Here is a 26,317-nt window from a genome sequence, read left to right on the forward strand (position 1 = left end):
CCCTCAGTTTGTTTCCTATGATTAAGGGTCTCTTATGCTTTGTCTCCCTCTCTGATTTTGTCTTGTTTAATTTTCCCTCCCTTCCCCTATGCTCCTCTGTTTTGTTTCTTAAATTCCACCTATGAGTGAGATCATATGATGGTTGTCTTTCTCTGATTAACTTAATACGCTTAGCATAATACCCTCTAGTTTCCTCCATGTCGTTGCAGATGGCAAGATTTCATGTTTTGATGACTAATATTCCACTGTGTGTATATATATATATATATATATATATATATATATATATATACCACATCTTCTTTATCCATTTATCTGTTGACGGGCACCTGGACTCTTCCCATAGTTTGGCTCTTGTGGACATTGCTATAATAAATATTGGGGTGCAGGTGCTCCTTCAAATTGCATTTGTATCTTTGGGGTATGTAATGCAATTGCTAGGTCTAGGGTGGCTCTATTTTTAACTTTTTGAGGAAACCCCATACTGTTTTCCAGAGTGACTGCACCAGCTTGCATCCCCACCAACAGTGTAAGAGGAGGGTTCCCGTTTCTCGGCATCCTCTCCAATGTCAGTCCTTTCCTGACTTGTCAATTTTAGGCATTCTGAGGCGGGGTGTGAGGCAGTATCTCAGTGCAGTTTTGTAGCTCACTGACAAGCAGTCCAGGTGAGTGAAGATGTTAAATAACTTAAGGAGCATCCTACACACTGCAGACAATTCAAAGAGCCCATATGCAAACCCCAGTCTGGAAGGCCCCAAATGCAGACCCGGAAAGGTACCGCAAAGCAGGTTACAGGGTCTCCAAGGCGGACAAGGGCACACGGGAGGTGGGGTGGGGAAGCATCACCAAGGGCCCGGGAGGGGACGTGGTGGTGGCGGTTTGATCGCCATGCAGATGCCCAACCTCCTGTTCTCGGAAGGTAGGAGGAGCTCAGGGCAGGGAGCTGAGCGACCTGTGCTTCCATGATAAAGGGACAGTCATCCGAGGAGCAAATGTCCAGGAAGGAGGGAGGGAGACCAAGGAAGAAGGAGGCTCCTCCTTCACTCGCGTCCTCAGCTCCCCATGCACGCCACGTGGGTGGGAGCGTGTCACACACACCCACGCGCCCACAGCCACGCTCGCCGCTCTCCCGCCCCGGCCGGGCCCATCTCCGCGCGCCTCGGGGCGCTGGGCCTCAGCCGGCCACGCCGCCACCTGCTGCTGCTGCGTCCCCAGGGAAGGCGAAGGAGCATCTCCGCGCCTCCCGGGTGCGCGCCTGCCCCCTCCGCCCTGCGGCCCGGCTGAGGCCGCGTCTTCCCGGGGGCCCCCTCCCCAGCGCCGGTGGGGAGGCGGAGGGAGGAGCTCCGGCCGCAGCCGCCCGCCCTCCTCTCCCCCTCCCCTCCCCTCCCCTCCCCTCGGCTGCCGCAGCCCGGCTCGTCGCGCGCGTCAGCGTGGGCTCCCCGGAGCGAGTCGCTAGGTAACGGGGCTGGCTCCGCAGACCCGCGGCCGGGGAAGCCCGCGCGCCGTCAGCAGCCGCGCCGCGGGGCGCGGGAGGGGCGCACGGACCACCTCCCCGCGGGGCTGCAGACCCCGACCCGCGCGCCGGCCCTCCAGGGGCGCCCCCCCCAGCCGCGCGGGGCGCCGCCGCCCAGGTGTCCCTCCCAGGCGGGGACCCCGCCGCCGCCGGCGCCCCGCTCCTCCCCAGCCGGGGCGCACCGGGTGGGCGCCCCCCCGCCGCGGTCCCCGGGCGCCGTGGCCGCCGGTAAGCCGGGCTGGGGGCCGCGGCGGGGAGGGAGGGGGGCGCGCGCGGACCGGGGCACCTGCCGGCCATGTGCTAAAGTTTCTGGGGCTCGGCGCCCCGCCGGCGCGCAGCGGGGCGGTGGGTGGGGCGCGCGGTCCTGCGGGGCGCCCGCCGCCCCCGGCCCCCGGGTGCAGCCCTGCGCGCTCTCACGCTCTCTTTCTCTCTTCCCCTCGGCGCTGCCCCCCCAGGTCCTCGCGCCGAGCCCCTGCGCGGGGCATGAGGAGCCCCGGGGCGCCGCCCGGAGACGGAGAGGACCCGGCTGCGCGCACACCTCGCCAGCGGCGGACGGGGACATGAGCGGCGCGCGCGGGCTCCGGGGCCCGGCGGCCAGCCCCAGCCCGCGGCGGCCAGCGGGTCGGCGCTGCCCGGGAGAATGAGGCAGGAGCCCGCGGCAGCCTCCTCCTCCTCCTCCTCCTCCTCCTCCTCCTCCTCCTGCTGCTGCTCTTCGCCTTCCTCCGGCTCCTCCGGCGCCCCGGGCCCCGGCCGGGCTGTGGTTCTGCTGCGTGCCCCGCGCGCCCCCCGCCCGCCTCCGGATGCGCTGCTCGGTAAGCCAGGCCCTCCGCCTCGGGAACAAAGCCCCTCAGCCCGGCCCGGAGGCCTCCCCTGAGCCCCCTGTCCGGCCCCCACCGAGAGCCTGGGAGCCTGCGGGGCTTCCCCTTGAACCCCCTCCATTTCTTCTATCCCCAAAACCCTGCCTGGGAGGCTGAACCTCCAGGGCGCCCTCGGCCCCCGGGCTCTCCTGTGCCATCGGGGAGGCCGATGCGGGCTTGACACGCAGGCAGGAGACCTGTTTGGTCCAGAGAAGGATATATGCATCTTGGTTCAGACTCCTCTGGGGGGCGGGGTGGGGTGGGGGGGACACCTCATTTGTGGGGGAGACGACTCGTGTATAGTGACTACGTAATGGGTGTCCGAGTTGTGCTGGGTAGCGTGCCTCCGAAACACCCAGGGAAGTCGGCTCCCCTTGTTCCGTGGCTCAGATTTGGAAACTGAGGCCCGGAGAGGTTGAATGACTCAATCAAGGTCACAAGGCCAGGATGCGAGAGGCCAGGATTGAAAATGAGGGAACTCTTTCTGCCAGCCTGACCCCTTTGTAGCAAGCACACTTGTCCCAGTTCTACTAACTGCCTCCTTCTGGAGTCGTTGCATGTGTGTGGAAGCACTTGTGCCCGTCAGTATCTGCTTGGGGGGAAATAAACTGCCCATAGCATATATTTTTTTTGTCCATTGCTCGGTGGCGTGGCTAACCCTTCGTGTGAACTATAAGCATAAGATTACTTCTCTTAGTTAAGGGGGGGTGGATAACATGTTCCCTGGGTGCTCTCTTTCCTGTGATCCTGTTTCTCTCCGGCCTCTTCAAGGAGGCCAAGGGCAGGCTTTGGTTCCTCTCCCGAGCCCCTTCTAGGCTGTGCCTGCCGGCACATGCTCAGCCTCAGAAGCATGTCCTAAACCTTTCTGTGGGGTGAGGGCTAATCAAGGCTGCCTGCCCCGGATTGTGTAAGTCTTAGAGATGGTTACTTAACAAGCACTGGGGCTAATCCCAGATGGCCACCGTTCCAGAGCCGACCCCAGCCGAAATTCTCTCTCGGCTCACACTTGCCAACCCTCTGTGGCAGCAGAACTTCACACTGGCCAGCCCAGAAGAAACGGGGAGGGGACTTGATGTAGACATGGGGCTTTCTGCCTGTACCCAGTTCTCCAGCTTGGAGCTTTTCAGTTTGCTTAAGTGCCTTTGGGCCGACACTGAAGGGGGAAAACCACCCAGAATTGTTTGGTCCAGGTCCGAACGACTTGTTTAATTGATCACATGTCCAAGTGTTAGGCTTGGTGGTGGTGGTCTCCACGACAGGTACAGTGTTGGTATCAGTGCAGGGAAAGCCTGTAGCAGACCGGGGGCTCAGTTTCCCCATTCTCCAGAGTCGGACTGGATGACCTCTCAGTTCTTTTCCAACTAAACAGTCCTGCAAGCCGAGAGTGGGTTACTGGCCTGAACTGAGATGTGTGAGCTCATGAGACATACACATTTGGATGCATAGCTCTGCACTGAATAAGCTGTTGATTTCCAAGAAGAGGACGTGGTCAAAGGGGGGAGCTGCAAGATTCAGGTTCCACTCGGAGGGAAGGAAGGCTGAGAGGTGCTCTGGTGGATTATTAGTCTAAAGCATGGTGGCTATAAAATGTCCCAAGGTGCCAGATTAGGGTTATGGGATAGATTAGGCTTTTCATTGGGAGAAATGACATTGGCCTCTAGGAACTGATAAAATACAATAAAATCAATTAGAAGTCCAGCTGGCTAGAAAGTGGCAAGCTGGTGAGCCTGCCTGTCCCTTCCAGCAAGAATCCATCTTAGTTAAATAGGTAAGGCCTTCTCAGCCTAAACAATTAGCCACGTAAATGAATTGATTTTTAGAATCCCCCCACTCCATTGATTGCTGGTTATATTAGTGACAGGTGCAGCCCACCTCAGCAGGGACACAGTGGGACTGTGACAGAAAAGGTGGCCATAAGGATGTTTAGACTCTGCCTTGCTCTGTGCCTGTTGCAGCTACATCCATCAACTTGACCTATGGGCCCTTGATAGGGTTGTCATAGGTCTTTTAAAGATGTGGATTAATGAGCCTTTTAAAGTGTTACTGAATCCCAAGTGAAATGGGCATGTCTCACCTTTTTCTCAGAAACTAAGCTCCCAGTGGGTTTTGTGACTGCTTCAGATTCACAAAACCAGAGCAAAGCTTTTATTTTGACAAGCTCATAGGGTCTGCAAACAGCAAGTAATGCATCTCATATTGGGCTTAATCTCCCAGCATGGTGGGTGGGTGTTGTGTGTTTCAGCTCAGAGTAGCTAGCTGGGCAGGTTTGTATAAACACGAATGCAGAGAAACAATCTTTGTTGAGTTACTTTTAGAAATGATTGTGTCATTATGAAAGAACAATTTTTATGTCGTAATTCACACTACTGACACCCAAAGCCAGGTCACACAGTAAAACGTTACTCCTGTTCCTGATAATTTTATTTTTAATTCATCACTTCTTTCCCATTTTTTTCCCATTTTCTTTTCCCCAGCATGAAAATGTACCATCAAGAATAAATTCTCCCTTTTCAATTTTGGGTTTGCCTTAAACCCATCTCTTTTTTGGAAGATCTTTAAGGCTGAGCTCGTGCACAGCATACATACAGAGGCTTCATGTGCAAATATATTTTGGGTGCCTCAGTTTCTTTTGGGATGACAGGATGGGTTTGTATCACAAAGGCATAACAATGAGGCATTCTCTTGTTGGCATCCCATCTCTGAATCGGGAGTCTAGGCCATGACGTCTTGCTCAGAGCTGACATACCCAGCATCCTGAGAACCCAGAGGGTGCTGGGGGTTTGTGCAACGTTAAGGATGTATGAAGGTACCTATGGGACGTGCAGGTGAAAGGAACATCGCCAGAGGCCGGGGAACGTGGGATTTGTTCCTGGCTCTGTGACTTTGAACAAATGTTTCAGGTTCTCAGGACATCGTTTTACATACCTGCAGTGAGCGTGTACGTTTGCATGTGTCCATGTGCAAGTGTCTGTGTGTGTGTGTGTGTGTGCGCGTTAGTAAAAGGTGATCTCTCCAACTCTGAGCTTGAACAATCCTCGGATTGGGATGCAGCTGGTTATTAATAGCTCCAGAATGCTCCGTACTTTAAGGTTATGTAACGATTCCAATTAGACTTCCATACACACAGTAAGGAGAACTAGTCATGATAAAACATGCTCTTTATTACCCTAAGTGGGGACTCTACCTTGAATGTGTGATGATGGGGCTTTCATCCTCAAGGCAATTATGCCAGTGTCCCCAGCACCGTGGAGTCTGACACCCATCCGAGAGGGCTCAAGTGAGCTGTGACCCTCTCTAGGGTCCATGTGGCCGGAGCCGCAGGAGCCTGTATGTAATTTGGGTCATTGGGGTAGGAGGAACATGACGTTCTGTGTGTGTAACTTGAGGTCCTGGAGACTCTGAGGCTCTGCCTCCATCTCAGGCTGTTCCTGGAAGGTAAGGAGGGGAAGTATGTAATTACTGTTTGCAGTTGTTTTGAAAATGGAAAGTACTTTAATTAGAGCCTTGAACTCAGCCGAAGCTGAAAGATGGTGAGAAGTTCATAGATTTGGCAGGGGTGTTTTTGCCGGGTTCTCTGTGCGGGCTTCCTGGTAACACTTGAAGTAGTCTGGTGTCTGAGGTCGGGCTCCTTAGCAGAGCCGCAGTCACCAGCAGGTACAGAGGGTAGGGAAGGAGATGACGGGGAAGGGAACCAGCAGTCCTCAAACACCCCATCTTCTCTGCAGAGGAGACGTCACCAACCTCCCGTTCTAGATGAGGAGCCCGGGGCTCGAGAGATGGTCCCCTGGAGTGTGTCGCTCAGACCCGCACAGTTAGTGAATTCCAGAACCACACAGGATTTCAAATTAAGCCACCCGCACCACCCCTTGTTTGCCACCATCACTGCAATGTGCCTGGCAACCACATTGTGTCCTTTCATCCCAAATTTCTAAACAACACCATGGCACTGAGAAAGCATGCAAGAATTTGACGCGGGTGACCTCTGGGGGTGATTTGACTATTCAGAGAATTTTGAATTTGCTGGGATTTTTGTTTGGATTTTTGCTGGGATTTTAACTCCGTGCCAGATGTGTTAGATTGCGGAGGTGTTTAGAGATAAGCCAAGTGTTACCCAAAAAAGGGTTAGCGTTGGTAGTTCTTTGGGGGAAGCTAAAATAACTCCCCTAGGTCTTGTGTCACCCTGGGGTTCTGTGGGAAGTGATCACACGCTGGCACGTAGGACATTTCGGAAGGCGTTGCTAGCCTGCACCTCTTAAAAGGGCCCCAGAATCAAAGTTATGTAAGAGAAGCTTTTCAAAGGAGTGTGACTGCTCCTCCAAGATGCCACACAGGTTAATCCTCCCTAAACAATGAGCCAGAAGGAAATAGGAGGAACATATACCAGAATTTCAAGGTTCGGCTGCAGCTTTTAAGAATTTCCAGGACTTGGAGGAAATGCAGGTTTTGAAGAACTTTTCAAGCCAGCAAATAGAGAAGCCTTTGTCACGGGCTTTTCCAGCGGCCAGAAGTCCACACAGGTTTGTAGGGCTGCTGCTGGCCTTTGCCGATCGGCCTGCAGATCCGGATGAGTGGCATCTATACCCAAACAGGAGGCACCAGACATAGGATTTCCAGGTCGTAAGGGAGTCACCGAAGTCACCTGTCCCTACATTCTAGTAACGATACTCAGGCTGGTTCTCTTTGTCCTCAGCTTAAAATCCTGCCAGCCCTGACGCAGGCCTTGCCCGCGTCATGTGAGTGACGTCTTGACAAACAAGACCCTCCCTCTGTCTCTCCTGGATTACGGAACTGCTTATCTGCCAAGAGCTTCCAAGTTTCCTGATAGTTGATTAACGAGATAAAGCAGACAGAATGTGTTGGAAGACTCCATTGTGATTCATCTGTCGTCTGTAAGATACCAAAGCATCTTTGTGGCCAGCACAATTTTTTGATTCGATGAATTAGAAATAACATTGCATGGCCCCCAGGAGACCCATAGAGTCTGTACCTTTTGCCCCCAAACCTTGAGAGAACAGATGCCCAGGATTTTCAGCTCCGGGCCAGACTTCTAGTACATATATATGGCCGCTAAGTGGCAAAAAATGCCAAAGTAGCCATACAGAGGCATCGGGGTAGGGCGAGAGAGAGGCCACCAAAGTCTGTGAGTTGCGATCTGTGGTTACAATGAACAGTATTTAGGACGTGGTCATAGGAATGATTTAACGTCCATTTGCAGCTCCAAGAATCCAAGAATAAAATCACTAAAGAGTTTTAGATTTTTCTATGCCGTCTGTGCTGGTGGCTTATGATGAGCGCCAGTGACCAGGGCACTTTCCGTGGGGTTAAAGCCTACACTTTCACAGGCCCTCCTGGTAGGCGCAGAGCAGCGTGGCTCAGAATTTGCGAGGCTACCTGCTACTGCGATCGAGCATTATTGAAGCCTGAACCGTGGGGTCCGTGGTGGTGTTTGGGGGTGGTCAGTGCTTTCCCACTTGGTTCAGGCTCTTGATAATCTGTGATGAGTTAATATGTGCCTCCCTTAGCATCCTGAAGCAGAAAAGCAAACAGGGCACATCCAGGGCCTTGGTCACCCCAATTTCTCAGCCTGTGTCTGCTAATGTGGTCTGAGATCCTGGCCAACACCTGGCTTCATTCTGCCACAGGTCGACTCTTCTAGCTCATTATGGCCTCGATGTGACACCCCCCCCCCACCCCCGAAGGAGGCTCGATTTCCTTTTAATTCAGAAAGTAGATGATAACAGCCATCGGCATCTTCTTAACGATCAGTATTGACAAGTCTTATATTTCTAAGTAAAATGAATGGGGCTTCAGAGCACAGTGCCCAAGCTGAAGATGATTTATGAGTGTGCACAGCTCCGTTCACTTGCTGAGAGGGCGTTATCGAGTACTTCTAAAAATGTAAGCCTGGCTTTGAGATGTGAAGCCTAAGGGTAGGCATGGAAGTCTGCGCCCCGTATTCTCCACCCAGAAAGCTGGAGTGGCACCGTCCCCTCAGCTTCTAAAACAGAATGCTGAGGCCGTCCTCAGCCAGTTTTACTGACAGTGTTGACATTGCCTCGGTCCTGAAATTCCCTGGAGATGCCTGTGCTGCTTCTGCATCAGGGCTGCGTGTCCACGGGCCTGCCCCAGGACATCCCTGTGGACTCAGAAAGCTGCTCTGTCCATCTGCCCAGGCCTGGCACCGTCTCCTCTGGTCCAGTGTGCCTGCCTCTGCTTCTGCCTCAGCCCTGGGACCAGCCCCGACATTCTGCCGCCTGACAGGTGTTGTCAACAGTTGATCACAAGTGTACTAAGTGCCAGCTCTAGGCCCTGCGGGGATGGGGGCTGCCGTGGGAGACAAGACAGCCGCAGTGTGTCCGTATGTCCGTACACGGCTCCTATTCTCTGAGGCCTGGGATGCCACCGCCTGCCCTTCAGAAGTTTGCTCAAAATCTGGAATTCCTGGCTAGTGGGCTGGTGGGAAGAGCCTGGGGGGTAGTCAGGCGCCTATGGGTCAGGCCTGCCTTCTCTTTGTCCCACCTGGGTTCCTAACGACAAGCCTCTGCCGCACTCTGTTCCTGCCCTGGCTTCCCGGGCTGTCAGGTGCAAGGACTGGGCCTTGCAGGGTTTTTCCCAAGTGTGGTTTGCAGGACCAGTTCCATGAACACACCCAGGAGCTTAACTAAAGCACAGACGCCTGAGCCCTGTTGCAGACCCGTTAAATCAGACCCAGAGTCTGTATTTTTAACACCTTCCATGTAATTCTTATCTCAGGCACAATGAAATTCCAGATCCGCTGGTTCTCACGGCTGGTTGATCACTAATGGCCCCTCCTGCTGTAAAATCTTCAGAATGTGACACTCCTCCCGTGCTGGCCACTCTCATCAGGTCCACCCAGAACACCCTCCCCTCTCTAGCCACTCTTCCTGCTTCCCTCCTGCCCTCTATAGTTTGTTTTCCAGTGGGTCCCCAGCTTACAACCCTCCTCTGTTCAGAGCTCCCCAATGTTGCTGTCTCCCCGAGAGTGGTGGCTGAGGACTTTGGGAAGGCCCCATGCACTGCCCGAGGTGGTCTTGAGTCTGCCTGTTTCTCCCGCCTCCAGCCCCTTGCTTCTGCCCTTCTAGCCACACTGGCTTCTGTGCCGTCCCTGAAACCACACAGCTGGCAGGCACTCACTCTGCGAGAGCCCGTGAGAACTGGGAACTGATGAGGCTGGGTGCTCAGAGGGCAGGGAACACCCCTGAGGAGCAACTACTTTCTGACCCACCATTACTGTGAAAACCCATGCAGATGGATACGCTTAAGTGCACTGGGGCAGATCTCAAGTTTCCAGGCCTTCTACCAGAGTACAAGTTGTTTTAGGAGCAGCCCTTTAACTGGGCTCCATATTTTGGGGGTACCTCTTTACTGGATGGGATTATCAAAATGGATATAGAAATCTCTTTCAGAAGAAGTTTCTAGAAATAGGCTGGATCTCCCCCTACCTTGGGCTGGACAGTTCCTTTAGCTGCCATTAATCTTAGTAGTCCTTCCATCCTGCCCCCCTTAACTCTGCAAATGCTCAGGGAGCACCACCTCTGTTCAGGCACTGTTCTAGGCTCCATGATGCTCCAGAGAAATGGCAGCTCTAGAGGAGCAGAATGCTTGGTTTTCTACTCTGATTCCTGCTTTGGCTTTCCTACAGATGGGAGCAGTGAGGCCTAGACATTATTCCTTGGGCCCTTATCTTCTCCCACTAGGAAGGAGGAGCTCCGGGCTATTCATCAGGAGTGGCTGTCCTGGGTTAAGCACAGCAAACCGCACTCAGAAATATTGATCGCATGGTGAGTGGGAGTGAGAGATGGACCATTTTGGAAGATTTGCCTCCAAGGCAAGCTGAGGGAATAACTGGGTAGAGATATAAAAGATATAAGGAGTCTTGTAGATGGGATATGTGGTCACTACAGGGCACTGGTTTGGGTCCCCTTGAAACCAGCCCACCCAGGAGTATAGCAACACAGAAAAGGCTGTGAAAACTTCAGATCCTTCTTTCTGGGCCCTGCCCGGTGCAGATGCTTCTCCTTGAATCTTACAGAAGGAGACACTTTCACTCTGAGCTTTGGTACTTTTTCAAATTCCTGCTGTGTTAGCATTGACCAAGCCTCCACTGAGAGTCCATCAGGCAGGGTAGTGTCGGGGATGACGGTGGACAAAGTGTTCCTTGTCTTTAACTGACTCTCGAGATAGCCGGGAGATGTGTTATGTAACTACCTGTAGCTCATTACAGTGGTTGGTATGAGCTAACAGGCAGAGGTGGGAAAGGTGTGTTTGGATGCGGGACGTTGGGGCCATCTGACAATCAGCCTTGAGAGACGAGTAGCAACTTGTCCAGCGGAGATGAGGGGGAAGGGCATTCCAGAAGGGAAGGTATGAGCACATGTGCAGAGGCTGGGCTGCCAGGGATGGATGAGCAAGGAGGTGGCGTGGGGCTATAGTGTCAGGCTATGGCAGCAAGTGCATCAGACTTGGCCTGTTGGGAGTGGGTCTTGAATGCTAGGAGGAGGAGTGTTCCATGTCCTCTAAGTGATGAGGAGCCATGGGAGGTGTTTGAGTGAGGATGTGGGTTTTGAAAAGCTAGCTGGTGATCCTGTTTCATGCTGCCTCTGTAACTTCTGTATTATAGTGAACGTGTATGAAATGTTCAGGGAGACACACTGTGTGGATGTAAGCATGATTGTCGGTGGGGGGGGGGTGGGGGGAGGACCTCCAGGCCATTTAATTGTGCTCCACTTGTCTCTAGTTATTGAGCGATCCTCTGGGCTTTGCTGCCCAGACCCCAGCTCCACCGGCCCTGCTGGGGTTGGGAGGCAAGGTGAGGGAGCCGCTGGCTCAGGCACTTGCTGCCCAGCCGTGGTGGACTCTGGCCAACAGGAAATGGAGTGGGCAGTGTCCCAGCCTGATGCACCGAGCTGTGGGTCTCCCTGCGCCTCTGTGAACACATTCAGGCTGCTCCTGGCCTCCAAACAATGCTCCCAGGCCTACATCCACGGCTGAGAGATTCCAGGGACTGCATTCCCCGGCCAGCGTCCCTGAGCTTCCCCCTGCAGTGGGCTGAATGGGTGGGAAACAGAGTCAGTGTCAGGAGCCAAAGTGTGTGCCACTCAGCGCCCGTTTGCTTTGAGATCATCATGCTCAGCAGGGTGTTGACTTCTGCACACCTGGCGGGGCAGATGACACACAAAGAAGGTTCCAGGGGTCACTGGTGTTTATCTCACCTCGGTCCTCCACCTCCACCTTCTCATTGTTAAGGGGGGAGGAGAGAGAGAAGAAAAAGAAGCATGTTCCACAGGCCAGTGGGTAAATTCTTAGCCGATTCTGGGGAGTTGGCCCTGGCAAAGAGCCTTTCCTTGGGACAGGCCGACTGCCAAATCATGCCAAGGGCAAAGCATTCTGGGGCAGTGTGAAGAGCTGCCGTGGGCCTGAGAGTGCACTGCCCCAGAATGTGGGCCCAGGAAGGGAAGGCAGCTCCACCCTGTCATTGGCCCCATTTATAGGTCAGCAGACGAGGCCCAGAGAGGTGAGGCTGCTGGCCCAAGGTTGCACAGTGGGCTTGTAGCCGAGCAGGGCACCAAATCATTCCGGAGTCAGTCATGATCTTTGAGGCTGGCCAATGCCCAGCGTTGGCAGGTGTCCACGTGGCAGCGGACAGTTTGTACTCACACTGCCTTGCCACCAACCAGGCAGGGAGGACGTGGCTTTCTCCTTGTTCCTCTGCCTTTCCTCTTGGAAGCCAGGGCCAGAGCCAGGGTCCTGGATGACCTGTGTTGGAGGGGACTGGGCATGACACCTACATCTCTGGTCCCTTCTTCACGCCTTTGGATTCTGAAGCCTGTGTGGATATTTAATGCAAGAAAAGAGCAATAAGGGAGGAAATTAGGACGGTTCTCAGGGTCTGGGCAGGGAAAGAAATGAGGCTGAGGTCTCTGGAGCTCTGGGTATCATAAAAAGCCCTGTCAAATGTCCCAGGAAAGCCTGTGACACTGGCTCTCAAAGCTCCTTGGACGTTGCCAGATGTGGCACAAACTGCCCTGTGGCATCACCATCCGTGCCTCTTGTCTCCTTACAATCGTGTGTCCCCTGGATCCCCAGCATCAGGGACAGAGCTGGCCCAGTCCTGGCTGCTCCAGGCACCTTAGTGGCTAGTGAGGGGTGCTGTGTGGGGAGGGGCTTGTTCGACCCTGACCCAGCCGAGCATCGGGAGCACCCTGGCTCTCCTGTGCCTGGGGTTGGAATCTTCTGGCCTTATCAGGCGGGTTCTCCCGGTGGTGATGGCAGTCCTGCAGGCTGCCTCCAACACAGTAAAACCTTCAAGGCTTTATTAGGTAGATCTGTAAGCGTAGTTCCCTTTCATAAACTGTCACAGCCCAGCCTGCCGAATGTGGAGGCATAGTTTGCAAACCTCCCCAGGTTTATCACCCCCAGACTTAGTAAACACGTGCATTAGGTGAATAATCTCTGGAGGTCCACACGGTGCTGCAACTTGGGACAAAGGTAACCTGCCCGCTGGCACGTGTTGTAGGTGTCACCACTTTAATGACTTTTGATAAAAGGGGGGAGCAGAGCCATACATGGTGGCAGGTGTGTGGCCGCCTCGCGGGTAGGCAGGGGCTGCCACTGCTGAGGACACTCTGAGCACCTGACCTCAGTGTCTCCTGTTTTTCTGGTCAAGGACCTGGCGCCTCCCAGGCTGGAGTGACTGTTCTTCAGTGACATTGTGATTACGGTCACAGCCACTTCCAGGAGCATGCACTTTTTATCTGAAGCTGTTCTCAGGGTCAGACCGTGGAGCATCTAAGTCACCGTGTGATTCTTGGGCAGTTTGCAATTGTCCATTTCCGCTGGTCTTTCTGAGCCCCGTTCTCTCCTAACGGACGATGGCCATGATGATGAGTGAGTGATAGTCGGAGCTTTAATGTACCAGTGCTTCCTCTGGGTGGAGACTCTGTGCGAAATGAGGGCTTTCCCGGGACAGCTTCATGTGATCTGAGCAACAGCTGGATAAAGCAGGTGCTTTTATTGTTTCCATTTTACAGACAAGCAAACTGAGGTTTAGGGAGTATATTTTGCTGCCTATAAAATATTCCAGAGAGTGGCCTCAAACACTAGTCATTCATCATTTATTATGCTTGTTACTAGGCTTATTATTAAGTCCAGGGGCTGCCTGGGCTTGGGTAGGGAGTTCTTGTGGAAGTCGTCACGTGACATTGCATTCAGACTGTGCCTGGGGTTGGAATCTTCTGGAAGGCTTCCTCGCTCACATATCTGCCTCACCCCCATCCCAGACTGGGGGCATGGGGAGGCTCCTCCAACCCTGTGTGGCCTCTCTGTGGGGTTTTTCCAGCACAGCTGGCCAGGCCAGCCTGACTTCCAGTACACCTGCTCCAGGAAAGAGTGAGCTGGGCGTCTGTCTGTACCTCCTTCTCCAGCCCTGCCTCAGGAACCACACACCATCCCTTCTGGCATATGCTGCTCCTTAGAAGCAAGTTCTGGAGGCCCTCACTTTGGGGGGATGGGTAGTTGGACTCCGTCTTTTGATGGGGGAGGGCCGGGGTATTTGCAGCACATGCTCAGCCCGCACAGAGCGCGTTGGTGGCTTGCACAGCGTAGGCGACAGCTGTAGAGTGGGCTGTGGCTCTGGCGGTCGGTGCACATCCTGTCACCTTCAGACATTTATAAACAGCTTGAGCACCTTGCTCCCCCCCCCACACACACCTTTCCTGTTCACCTGCCAGGCATCCCCCCCGAAGAAGCGAGTAAAGCCGTGTAAGAGCACAGGCTCTGCTCCTTTGGCTCAAAGAGGCACTGGTGGTACAGACCCCATGTAGCCAGCTCCCCACCTCCCCCCTTCTCTCCCCCCCTTTCCTCCCCTCCTCTCCCCTCCCCTCCGCTTCCTTTTCCTTCACCAGGGCCATGACCTCACTTTCTGGGGCCTTAGGCACTCTCGTCTCCATGGGCCCCTTCTTCCTTAAGAAAGTATTAAAAATCATGTGACGATTAAGCTGATATAAAGATGAATATTTTAATGGTATATGTTAAAGTATTTCCTTATAACTAAAATTACTTTTCTTTTTCTGATTTTAAAAGAAATGGAAGCATCTTCTTCATGGGCCCTGGGTGCTGTGCTTATGACCCCTCGCGGATATGGCGGGGCTGCTCCCACCTCCTCTCCCTACCCCCTCTCTCTCCCCTGCCCCCACCCCCCTCGCCCTCCTTCCTCCTCCTGCCCTGTGTCCTCCCCTCCTCTCCTTGCCTGCCCTCCCCACCTTGCACTACAATCTTTATTTTGGTCCCCATGTCACAGGCCACCCCCCTCTCCTGGACTGTGAACCCCAGACTCTTTTCTGTGTCCCTTGGGCTGATCTCCAGACTGGGCACAGGGTGTCCCCACTGCCCCTGGGCCTCTTCTTGCCTGGCCCTGCCCTGGGGGTGGGGAGGTGGACCCTCTTTATGGGAAGGGACTTCAGCAGAGGCCTCCCTGCTGTAAGCCCATGAGCGGTCACCACTGTCTGGTTTCTGGCTTGTCTCTGAAAGCTGAGCCTGGGGAGCTCCTCACTCTTTTCCCTGCAAGCTCAAGAGAGAAGGCTTCCCCCCTGGGGCTGCTGCCGGCACGTGGAGGGGGGGCAAGAATCAGAACGCCGCTGTCCAGCTTGCACATCATCCTCTCATCCATCTAGAAGCTTCGTTGAGCACCTATGCTAGCAAGACTTACCAGGTCTCTGTCCTCGTGGAACTAGAGGTGTACGAAGACAGAACAATCAACACATGAATTTTATAAGCAATGGGAGATTTTTGAGCAGTGAAGTCTGGCTTGGCCAAGGAGAGATGGTCACAGGAGCATCTGCAGCAGCTGCCAGGACACCTTCCTTCTCATCCACCTGCAGGGTCCCATCTCACCACCTGGCCCTGGCCACGCTACCTTCACCCTCAATGCTGGCCATCTCTTCCTGCACTTCTGAGCATATAGCCAACTAACGCTCACCCCAAAACAGCAGCCTCAGCCTTACTGCGGACTGACCTCCCAACACACGTCCTCTGCTGGGGGCCTAGGTTCCCAGGAGGGATGCTGAGCGGAGTGGGGCTAGAGTGGGGGGCCCCTCCAGTCTAAACAGCTGTGGCCGGGTGGGTGGGGTCATGTGGTGGGTGAGCTGCCTGTCCTCAGAGGCCGTGGGGGGTTGCTCAGGGATGGGGTCCTGGGGTGTAGAGAAAGAAGCAGAGCCTTCACTGCACCGCGCCTCCAAACTGGCTCACCTTAGGGTTACAGTGGCCAGCCTTTTGATGTGCAGAGGTGAGGAAATTTATTTAATCTAAGAATTGCATGAAATTGTGAAACTTTAATTTGTCCTGTGTTACCCCCATGGTACGGTAAATAATAAGAAAAATGAGGGGTTGGGGAGGGAGGTGCCCAGCAGGCTCCAGCCATAGAGCATGTGACTCTTGATTTTGAGCTTGTGCGTTGGAGGCTTGCGTTGGGTGTGGAGACTACTTAAAAATAAAATCCTGTAAGAGCAAAAAAGGAAGACCTTAACGTCAGAATTTTCAAAATAAGCTTTTCAGAAAGGCTTTTACTTATTTGAGAAGATTTTATTTATATATTTGAGAGAGAGAGAGAGAGAGACCAAGCAAGGGGAAGAGACAGAGGGAGAACCAGACTCCCCACTGAGCTGAGAGCCCGACGTGGGTCTCCATTCTTGACCCTGAGATCATGACTTGAGCCTAAGTCAGCCTCTTACCTGCCTGAGCCGCCCAGGCATCACCACCCCCCCAAATTAGTTGTTTTTAATTAATTCATTTAATTAAGTTTAATTAATTAAACAATCAATGTGTGTTGTTCGTAGCTTTTTCATTTTGCCAAATGCAATTAAGACTTTGGTGGTAGACCTGATTCAGTCTAGGGATGCACACTGGGGGCCCATGGGCATTAAGGAGTCCGCAGAGGTGACCTAGTGGCAGCACCATGCACATTGAGCAGCAGGAAAGGCTGACACGTGCCAGCAGCGGGCTCCCAGCCTGGCGTGTGCCATGCAGTCCTGAGCCTCCTACGGGCCACTCTTCCTGCTTATGCCTTTGCAAGCTGGAGATGATGTGGCTCAGGGAGGCCACCTGCCTTGTCCAAGCGCATAGCCAGCGAGAGCAGGAATGAGACGTGATTCCAGGTTGTTGACTGCTCTAAAGTGTCTTCTCAGATGAAGGAAGTGAGTGGGGTCCCATCATCTACAGTAGAGGCAAGCTGTAATGTGGGGGTGCTCACAGCAAAAGTTACCAGTTGTTTGGAGTCTATGAGGAGCAGGGGGTCCCAGGAAATTTCCCCGAAGAGGTGTGGGCTTGGGCAGGCCTGGAATAGGACAGAGACATCCAGGCCAGGGCTGGACATAGAAGCATGGATGCAGGTCTGAATGAGTGTGGAGAGCCCAGGCCAAACTTTCCTATTGGGGCCAAGCAAAGTTGGGGTAGATGGAAGCGTCATGATCCCATCGGGATTTAGAAAGACAGCCCTATTGCAATATGGAGGTTGAACCAACATTTGCAGATGAGAAATCTGTGCTGGCAAACACTTAAAAGAGCAAAAGTTTGGCATATGCAGATATTGTCAGATTGATTGATTTCTGAAAACACATTCCCATTTGGAAGTGACACCAAGGTCTCACTTTCTCTGGCTCTCTGTTGAGCTTGGGTGGAGCCCGGCTGTGGCCACCTTCCCAGCCTCTAAAGACGCGGCAGGGGTGGCCATGACAATGCCCCAGACTTTGGAATGTAGATTCCTTTTTCAGAGAAAATACTGGCCTTTAATTTTTTTTAAGATTTTATTTATTTATTAGAGTGAGGATGAAAGAACAGGCAGAGGGAAAGGTTGATGCAGACTCCCTGATGAGCAGGGAGCCTGACACGGGCTTGATCCTAGGACCCCGAGACCATGACGTGAGTCAAAAGCAGACACTTGGCCGACTGAGCCACCCAGCTGCCCCAAACGCTGGCTTTTATAGTTAACTTCCACCCTCTTCCATGGGGTCCATGGGGTCCCCTAACTCAAATAACCAGCTTTATGTATGAAGCCCTATCATGGGCACAATCGAGTTTGTGATGCTGGGCAGTGTGGGGCAGGGCTTGATGGGCTGAAATGACAGATGAGAAAAAAAGCTCAGGCCACCTTTGGGGGGAGCCCAGGGTCACACAGGTGGAGCAGGAAAGCGGACCAGCAGACCAGCATCTCTCTGCTGCCAAGTGTTAATCCCCCAAGACTTCATACCCTATTATCATGCAGGACATGTGTGTGTGGGAGGATTTTTCCAATCTTGGCTCCCTGTTGTCATGTGTCCTTGCTGAGTGCTTACTTCCGTAGGGTGCATAACCGTGCTGCAAGCTGGGTGGCTTAAAACAACTGAAAAGTCTTCTCCTGCTGTTCGTGAGGCCAGAAATCTGAAATCAAGGTGCTGGCAGGGCCGTGCCCTTCCTGAAGGTTCTAGGGTGCTCCCGGTCCATGCCGCTTCCTGGTTTGGGGATGCCACCAGCAATTCCTTGGTGCCCCTGGCCTGTGGCTGTGTCTCTGCAATGTACACGTTCCATTCTCCCCCCGTGTCTGTGTACAAACCTCCCTCTCCTTTCTCTTGTAAAAGACCCCACTCGTTGGATTTAGGGCGCATCCTAATCCAGTACGATCTCATTTTCACTTGATTACATCTGCAAAGGCTGGATCTCCATATAAGGTCACAGGTAGCAGCAGTTAGGACTTGAACTCATCTCTTGAGGAGACACAGTTGAGCCCCCGACACTGAGAGGCTTCCAGCGGCAGGTCCCTGGTGGACCACATTCTCCACCGGAAGGTTCCATGAGTATTCGGTGCTGCCGGCCCATAGGGATCTCGCCTGTCTCCTGCTCAGGTTAGCTTGGCACATGCTCCCAGTGGGCTCTTGTGTCCTCTGGCTCCTCTGCCAGGATGGGCGTGAAGTCAGCTGCTGCCAGAGCTCAGGGGGACAGGTTGTGCTGCTTTGGCGTCTGTTTGGGATGCTGCCAATGCCTGGATGCAGCGAGTAGGTGGTGGCTCGGGCACATGGTGTGTTCCGAGGAGCAAGGCCACCCCCGGCTGGTGTGGCATCCTTCGTCCAGACTCCTGACAGCACCTGGCACACCGGCCCATCAGGTACCGTTCCGACCTCCGGGCGCCCAGGGACAGCTGTGTCTGGGAAGGTGGCTCCCAGCTTAGACATTTGAGCCAGTCTGGTTCTCCTCCCCTCCCCCAAGAGCACAGACCTCTCTAGGGCAAGGACGTCTGGCCATCTCTGCCTTCGCTCTAGCCCAGTTCGGCACGCGTGGGAACTGCCCTGTGTTTTCAGAATCAGGCTCCATGTGGCTGTACTTGGAGACTGAGATTCCCCTGGGCGAGCCTCAGTGCACATGGCAGGGCTGCTGTGTGACTCGATGAGACCGTGTATATCCATTAAAACCATGCACTTGAGAGATGCCAGCTCTGGTTACAATGGTATGATGGTTGAAGGAAGAAGCGTCAGGGCATGATGGAGGAAAAGAGCAGAGCCAAAGACTGTATCTGGCGGCTTGGCTGCAGGGATGGGCCATAGGGTGGCCCGGGGGCGTCAGCTCACATAGCAGCGGGCGCTGGGTTTGGACAGGGAAGGTGGTCCCCCGTGGAAACCTGTTGGCCATTGCAAGGGAGTGCATGACCTGCCAAGTCTGCAGTGGGAAAAATGTTCTCACCGCAGGAGCCCAGAGAGCCAGACAGGGCCCGCTCGAGAGTCGTGTTAGGATGCCTTCTGCCAAGGGCTGGAGGAGACCAAGGCCAGTGCAGGGGGTGGAGGCTGCGTGGGAGCTTGGGCAGGGACAGTCTGTCCTGTGGGCAGCACCAAAGCCGCCCTGGGAAGTTTGGATTTGGGGGCATGGGGATTTGGGGTCACAGGAGACAGGAGTCTAGAGCACCCTGGATGGGCATAGGGTCAGCAGACCTGAAGATTCCATCTGCCTGCCCCCCCCTACTTTTTATTTTATTTTATTTTTTAATTTTTTTTAAAGATTTATTTATTTATTCATGAGAGACACACAGAGGCAGAGACACAGGCAGAGGAGAAGCAGGCTCCCTGTGCGGGGAGCCCAATGCAGGACTCGGTCCCAGGACCCTGGGATCATACCCTCAGCTGAAGGCAGACGCTCAACCACTAAGCCACCCAGGCTCCCCTCTCTAGTCCTTTAAGGAGATTTTTGCTGCCAAGAAGAATTGGAAGTTCCTTAGGGCCTTCAGGGAGGGGGCCATCCCCCAGGAACTCCCTATAGCTCTCAGGGTGCAGGTCTTCTCTCATCCCACATGGGGCCTTCATTTCTCAAGCTCTGAGGGCAGAAATTGGTTTGGAAAGGCCACGATACTCACCACACATATGCCACCCCCACCCCCCCCCCGGCTGCCAGCAGAGTGTCTGGTGCATAGTAGGTGTGTAGTTAAGATTAGAAGACCCTCTTCTTGCCTGAGGCATCATGCTCAAGTGCTGGGATTCTGGGAGCATCTGAAAAATGCAAATTCTCCTCAACACCACACTGCACATTATGGTTCAGCTGGTGTCAGCTGGGACCTGGGCACCAGTACTTCTAAAAGCTCCACAATGACACCACACCCAGGGTAAGGACTGCTACCAGGGCTGGCCTTGTCGGCTTCACCACTGGGTGCATGTCCCGCCTTGCTGGGCCTGGCTCATTATCCAAAAAAAAAATGGCTCAAGGAGCAGTCTTGTGGGCCTGATGCCATGTGGTGGGTCGAGCACAGTGCCTGGCACACAGATGCCCTGTGTGCCAGGCTCATTTTGACCTATGTTGAGGGTGTTTGAGGGCAGTGGGTCTCCTTTTGGTAAAACCAGTGCCATCTTTGTCATTGTGTCCTCTGCTTGGGAATAAGGTTCCTGTTAAGAAGCCCCATCTGAACAAGGGGTCGGGGCCCCTAAGTGAATGAGACGCATTAGACCAAGTCCTGCCCCGCTGGGCCCAGGGCAGCAGAAGGGCAGCACCCCAGCACCATGAGGCATGGGTGCGAGGCAGAGAGGACAGGGCCTGTGGGCCACTGGCAGCAGTCGTGCTCATCGAAACATTCTTTTTTTTTTTGGCGTAAATGGTTCCCAGTCGACCGAGAGAGGAGATTTGGAATCAAGCCAGTGACCTTCTGCAGGTGCTGAGCTGTGGATCTCTAGACTATTCGTTTTTTACATTAAAGAAAAAAAAAATCCCTAAGGCCGTGCCTGAAAGAACAAGCCTCTCACAACTGACCTGCTTCTCTTTGCACCATTGCAGAGCTTCGAGACATCCTCAGAGACGAGCTTCCAGCCCCCTCAGCGAGCCTCAGCTGGCATTGGCATTGCGGCCAGGTATAGATGTAGTTAGGGCATAGGGCGGCCAGAGGACCCAGACTCCGAGGTATCCTTTCCTTCAGAAGGGGTGCTCTCGGAGTGGGGTGCAGGTGGCATCCCCATTAGGTGGGCTGTTCAACCATGCACAGCTCTGCCGAGGGCCTCCTCTCTGCTGGCACTGGTTGGAGCTGAGGCCCAGAGATGGATCAGTCAGGCTGTCCCGCTCTTGGGAGTCAGGTCAGACAGCAGCGTCTCTAAAGATTTGTGGCAAATGCTGGCAACCAGGTAAGTGCAAGGAGCGCAGAAAGCAGGCGATGGTCAGACAAGGCCTCCTGGGGAGGGGACCTTGGAGCTGGGTCTTGAGGCGTAGCAATCAGCCACTTGAAAGAGTGTGGTCCAGGCATGAAGAACAGCTGTGTCTTTTTTTTTTTTTTAAGATTTTATTTATTCATGAGAGACACAGAGAGACAGAGGCAGAGACACAGGCAGAGGGAGAAGCAGGCTCCATGCAGGGACTCCAGTGCGGGACTCGATCCTAGGACTCCAGGATCACACCCTGGGCTGAAGGCATGCGCTCAACCGCTGAGCCACCCAGGGATCCCCACAGCTGTGTCTTTTTAAAAAATTTTATTTAAATTTAGTTAATTAGCATATAATGTTTTACTGGTTTCAGAGGTAGAAGCCAGTGATTTATCCGTAGTATATAACAACACCCAGTGCTCATCACCTCACGTTTCCTCCTTAATGCCCATGACCCAGTTACCCCATCCCTCCACCCCCTCCCCTCCAGCGACCCTCTGTTTCCTATGATTTTGTTTCCTATGATTAAGGGTCTCTTTATCTCCTTCTGGTTCATCTCCTTGTCTGAGTTCATCTTGTTTTATATTCCCCTCCTTTCCCCTATGATCCTCTTTTGTCTCTAAATTTCACGCAGGAGTGAAATATAATTGTCTTTTCTCTGCTTGACTTAATTCCCTTAGCATCATATCCTCTAGTTCCATCCATGTCATTGCAAATGGCAAAATTTCTATTGTTGTTGTTGTTGTTGTTGTTGTTGTTTTTTTGATGGCTGAGTAGTAGTCCCTTGTATATATACATGCCACACCTTTATCCACAAAAGCCCTGTGTCTTAACTGGGAAGGGCATGCCAGGGAAGACACGCTGGGATTTAGCACCGGCCTGCAGGAGGCGGGACACTAAGCCTGGGGCTAGAGAGACAGAGTCACTTGCAGCTTTGCTTTGGTGGGAGGAGTACTGGGACCGCCAGTCTCGCTCCATGTCCAGAGAGTTTAGTTCCAGCAAAGTGCACACGTGTGCCCATGTGTGTGCATGCGTGCATGTAGGGATTAGGGTGGGGAGCTGTCGTAGGATGACGCCAGCCAGGATCCAGGCAGTTGGATGGTCAAGTCACCAAGACGGTGTGCTTTCATGGGGTGGTTCGACATGTATCACAATACTAGGTCCCAAGTCTCAGGTCCCAGCCCCAGGGTCATGGTTCCCTAAACCTCACATTTCTTCAAAGTGAGGGCATTGGTAAATTTCTGCATTTACCAATGATTGAGAATCCTTACGAGGGACTGTCAGGGCTTTGTACACCTAGCAGGTACCTGTTCCCAGATAGGTGCTTCGTAAAGTATTTGCTAAGTAAATTAATGAATCCTTGAGAAGGCCAGAGCTCCGTGAGGTTAAGAAATGTTCCTAAGGTCACACAGCCAGTAAGTGGCAGAGACGGTATTCAGCTGTCATTTCTCTGGCTCCACACCCATGCGGATCCTGCTGCACACCCAGCTGCTTCCCTTGCCAACCTGAACAGTGCTGTGGCCAGCAGTGGGAGAAAGGGCGCTCCGAGAGGCTGGTGTCCTGGAGAGAGGGCACTGGATGAGCCAGGCACAGTGTCAGGGCCTCTGTATCTGGGCTTCATGGGGGAAACTAAGGCAGAAGCCCAGAAATAGACATCAGGCTGCTCCAGCTAATTGGGGAAGCATCAGGCCTTACTCTGGACCTGCCCCAGATGGAATCTTAGGCAGCAGGATTCATTGTAGCCCCACCTTCTGGCACAAGGTGCCCTCTACCCTCTTTGGCTCAGAATAAAGCTGGGACTTTAGGGAACGGTCTGGGGTGGGCCAGAGTCAAGCCAGGAGCTGCATCACATCCTCTGGCCTCCGTTCTGAGCCTTCATTGTTTCTCTTTCCATGGAAGCAGAGAGAAAGCCTCTGCATGCATCGTTTGCTATCCTGGGCATTATAATGTGGGCGGTGGAGTAGCAGTTTGAACTTGCTTGCAAGTCGTTTTTAAAAGGTACCCGGGCTCCCCAAAAGGTAGAGACTTGTTTTCTATTTGTAAATAATAATAATGATAATATTCTGTTGTGTGGATATAATGCAGCAGTAGAGGGATCTACAGTTTGCAAAGATTGGGAGCATGCGAAGAGCAGAGTGTCCTCCCAGGCTCTCCGTGGGAAGCCTTCCTCACCGAAGTCCCCCCCACAAAGACACACACCTGCTCATTTTTTGGGCCACCTGTTAACCCAGTGCAAATTGCCTTGCTCAGTTTAGCTGTCCCTAAAATAGTTGTCATACTTTACGTCCAGATTCGGGTTCACTTTTGCATAGGTTTCTTCAAAGTGCTCTGTGTGGCAGATCTTTTTACTGAACACTTAAAGTTCTTTTTTAGTCAGTATTTGCATATTGTGAGGCAGGGGTAGGCACAATAAAATATCTGCTGTATTTCGAGTCCTGCAGATATTACTCTTCTAAATTCATGTAATCCACAACGTGTTCCTTTTTCAGTTTTCGCATGAGCCACGACTCCCACCCAGGTAGTGAATTTGTCACCTTCAGGTAGCTGTGGCTGATCTAAAGTGAAAAAGAAAGACATGACTCCTCCTCTGCCTGTTTTTATTTTTATTAAAGTACTTTTAGCGGTTACTTTTTTTCTTAAAGATTTTTGTATTTATTTTTTTAGAGAGAGAGTGCGCACACACCTGGTGGGAAGAAGCAGAGGGAGAGGGAGAGCCTCAAGCAGACTCCCCACGGAGCACAGAGCCAGATGTTGGGCTCAATTCCACAACCCTGAGATCATGACCTGAGCAGAAATCAAGTCAGATGCTTAACTGACTGAGTTACCCTGGTGTCTCTACTTTTTAATCTTTAAATAAATGTTCTTCTCCATCACCTTTTCATGGTGCTTCTGTCTCCTCATTTTCTAGGAAGAGGTGATTAGTGCCCATTTTTCCTGCCTTTCCTCTTGCCTTTGGTATCACACACCTTCAGCATTAGAGTTGATGTTACATTGGAGCTTCTTATATTTACATCTTGTCATGTACTTTCTACCATATGCTTTGTCCAGAGCTTGATTCTAGGAATCAAAACTGGTAGGTGACATTGATCTAATTACTGCTGTATCAGAAGTGTCTAATGCTGCATGAAACAGTATGCTGGGGATTACACTTCCTTCTCTAGGCATCAGCTTCTCAGCTCCTGAATTGCTCAAGGCAGAATGTCCCGGAACAGAGTCAAATGCATTCTATTTGCTTGCATGCCATCTATTGCTTAAAATCATGCCATTGATTAATTTTGTTTCTGTTTGGATCATGAGTTGATTAAGAGGGATTGTGTGTGTGTGTGTGTGTGTGTGTGTTTCCTGGAATTTTTAATTGCCTTTGTTTTTTTCTTCTTGCTTTATCTATCTTTACCATATTCTCCTTTTTTTTTATACTACCTGTTCTCTTGAGCTCCTCCTTGGGGTGTGCATGTGTGTGTGTGTGTGTGTGTGTGTGTGTGGTTTTGGTTTTGATTTGTTGTCCTCTCAAGACTGTCTTTGTTCCTGTACCAAGTTGTACACCTCTTCTACACACCTATTCTGCAGAGGCCATCCTGGGCTCATCCTTTATTGTTTCCCTGGGTTGGAGCTTCGTAAGAAAAGATACATGGATAATAAGCTGTCAGAAAATGTGTGTGTGTATTCTTATCCTTACAGTGAAGGTAGATTTCCAGGTTCAAAATCTAATCTACTTTTCCTTCAAAATTTTGAAGACTTTGGAACTTTCTGTGTTGCTGAGAAGTCCGATTCTAGGTCCATTGTAGATGTTCTGTTTCCTGTTTTCCTTTTCTGGCAGATTTTAGGAATTCTTCTTCATCTTTGGCCGCCTTCTATTACATGAAGATACCCTTTAGGGGAGTCTTCATCCACTCTTCTGGATACTTAGTGTAATTAATCTGAAGATGAGTCCTCATGAAAATCTGCATTTTTTCCTATTGTGCATTTCTGAACCTCTTATTTGTTGGGTCTTCTGCCTTCCAGAGTGGGCCTATTTACTTCTGCATTTTTCTCCTATCTTCTCATTTCACCGCTGTTTTGCTGTTTATTCTAGATTTTGTCGACTGTCTTCCAGTCCACCTTTTTTGTTTACCTTCAAAAAACATTTTGGCACTAGTATTTTTAATATTTTATTTATTCATTCATGAGAGAGACAGAGAGAGACAGACACATAGGCAGAGGGAGAAGCAGGCTCCCTTTGGGGAGCCTGATGTGGGTCTCGATCCCAGGAGTCACACCCTGCGCCGAAGGCAGACGCTTAACCACCAAGCCACCCAGGCGCCTCGGCACTAGTATTTTTCATTTCTAAGAGGTTTTTCTTATTCTCTGGTTGCTCCTTTTCCTAGAATCTCATTTGGTTTTATAGCTGTTAACGTACCAAGTAGTGAAATAGTGGTGTTTTTGTTTGCTTGCTTTTCAGCCATGAATTATTTCCCTCTTCTCTAAGGTCAGTTTTGTGTTTGTTTATTTCGATCTTTCCCTTTGTTACTTGCTTCCTTGTGTGCCTGCTCATCCAGAGTGAAGAGAGGCTCTTGAGTTTCTTCATTGGCCAATAAATAGTCAGACTCCGAAGGACTGAATCATTGACCTAGGTTACACAGTAGAAATGGTGCATCTGGTCAACCCCAATCTGGGTTTCTGACCTGCTTCTTTTTTCCTGACAGTTCTGCTTCTCAGTAGCCCTAGGATACTTTCTTCTCAAACATGGCTAACACTTCCCACCAATACACTGAGTGCCCCTGGGGGCAGGCCTGCATCTTTCATGCCGAAGTGCCCTTCTCTGGCATCCATTCATCCTGGAGGTTTCTGGGACACTCTTTGTCAATTTTTCTATTCTGCTACCTCTGACCTGTGCTTCACAGACCATATAGCCTGATTTTGAGGTTTAGAAAAACAGCAAATTTAGGGCATCCATCCCCATGCTTTATACCTAGTAGGCCCTTGGTGTCTGTGTTCTGCCTGAAAGACTTAACTGGTTTTAGGTAGACTATAGGCCCAGATTCATCTGCTTTACTGACTATATGAAGACTGGAATGTTCTTTTAAAAAAAATATTTTCTTTATTATATTCATGAGACACACATACAGAGAAGCAGAGACATAGGCACAGGGAGAAGCAGGCTTGATGTGGAACTTGATTTCAGGACCCCAGGATCACACCCTGAACCAAAGGCAAATGCTCAACTGCTGAGTCACCCAGGTGTCCCAAGACTGGAACGTTCGGCAAATAGTAGGCTGTGGGATAAGTGTGACACCGGCGTGTCAGTACGAGGACAA

The 26,317-nt window shown here is 52.1% G+C and overlaps 1 protein-coding gene and 1 long non-coding RNA gene across 4 annotated transcripts in view; both read left to right on the plus strand.

The window, feature by feature from the left end:
• The first annotated feature begins 1,112 nt into the window (after positions 1-1,112).
• The window catches only part of TUNAR (transmembrane neural differentiation associated intracellular calcium regulator), a 47,127-nt gene continuing 21,922 nt past the window's right edge, over positions 1,113-26,317 (plus strand). The window contains exons 1-2 of one of the 3 annotated variants that reach the window (XM_072839828.1): positions 1,113-1,247; positions 1,969-2,325. In XM_072839828.1, coding sequence (XP_072695929.1) covers positions 2,314-2,325 — 12 coding nt within the window. In that variant the 5' untranslated portion in view covers positions 1,113-1,247; positions 1,969-2,313. Of the gene's footprint in view, positions 1,248-1,968; positions 2,326-5,663; positions 5,806-7,240; positions 7,260-26,317 lie in introns of those variants that run through there. The other 2 variants (XM_072839829.1, XM_072839830.1) reach the window with 2 other exon arrangements.
• On the plus strand, positions 20,558-23,902 carry LOC140639562 (uncharacterized). Its single transcript, XR_012036222.1, has 2 exons — positions 20,558-20,741; positions 23,688-23,902. It is a non-coding gene; the product is annotated as an uncharacterized lncRNA (long non-coding RNA).

This window comes from Canis lupus, chromosome 9 (genome assembly GCF_048164855.1).
Source record: "Canis lupus baileyi chromosome 9, mCanLup2.hap1, whole genome shotgun sequence".
NCBI classification, from domain to species: Eukaryota; Metazoa; Chordata; class Mammalia; order Carnivora; family Canidae; genus Canis; species Canis lupus.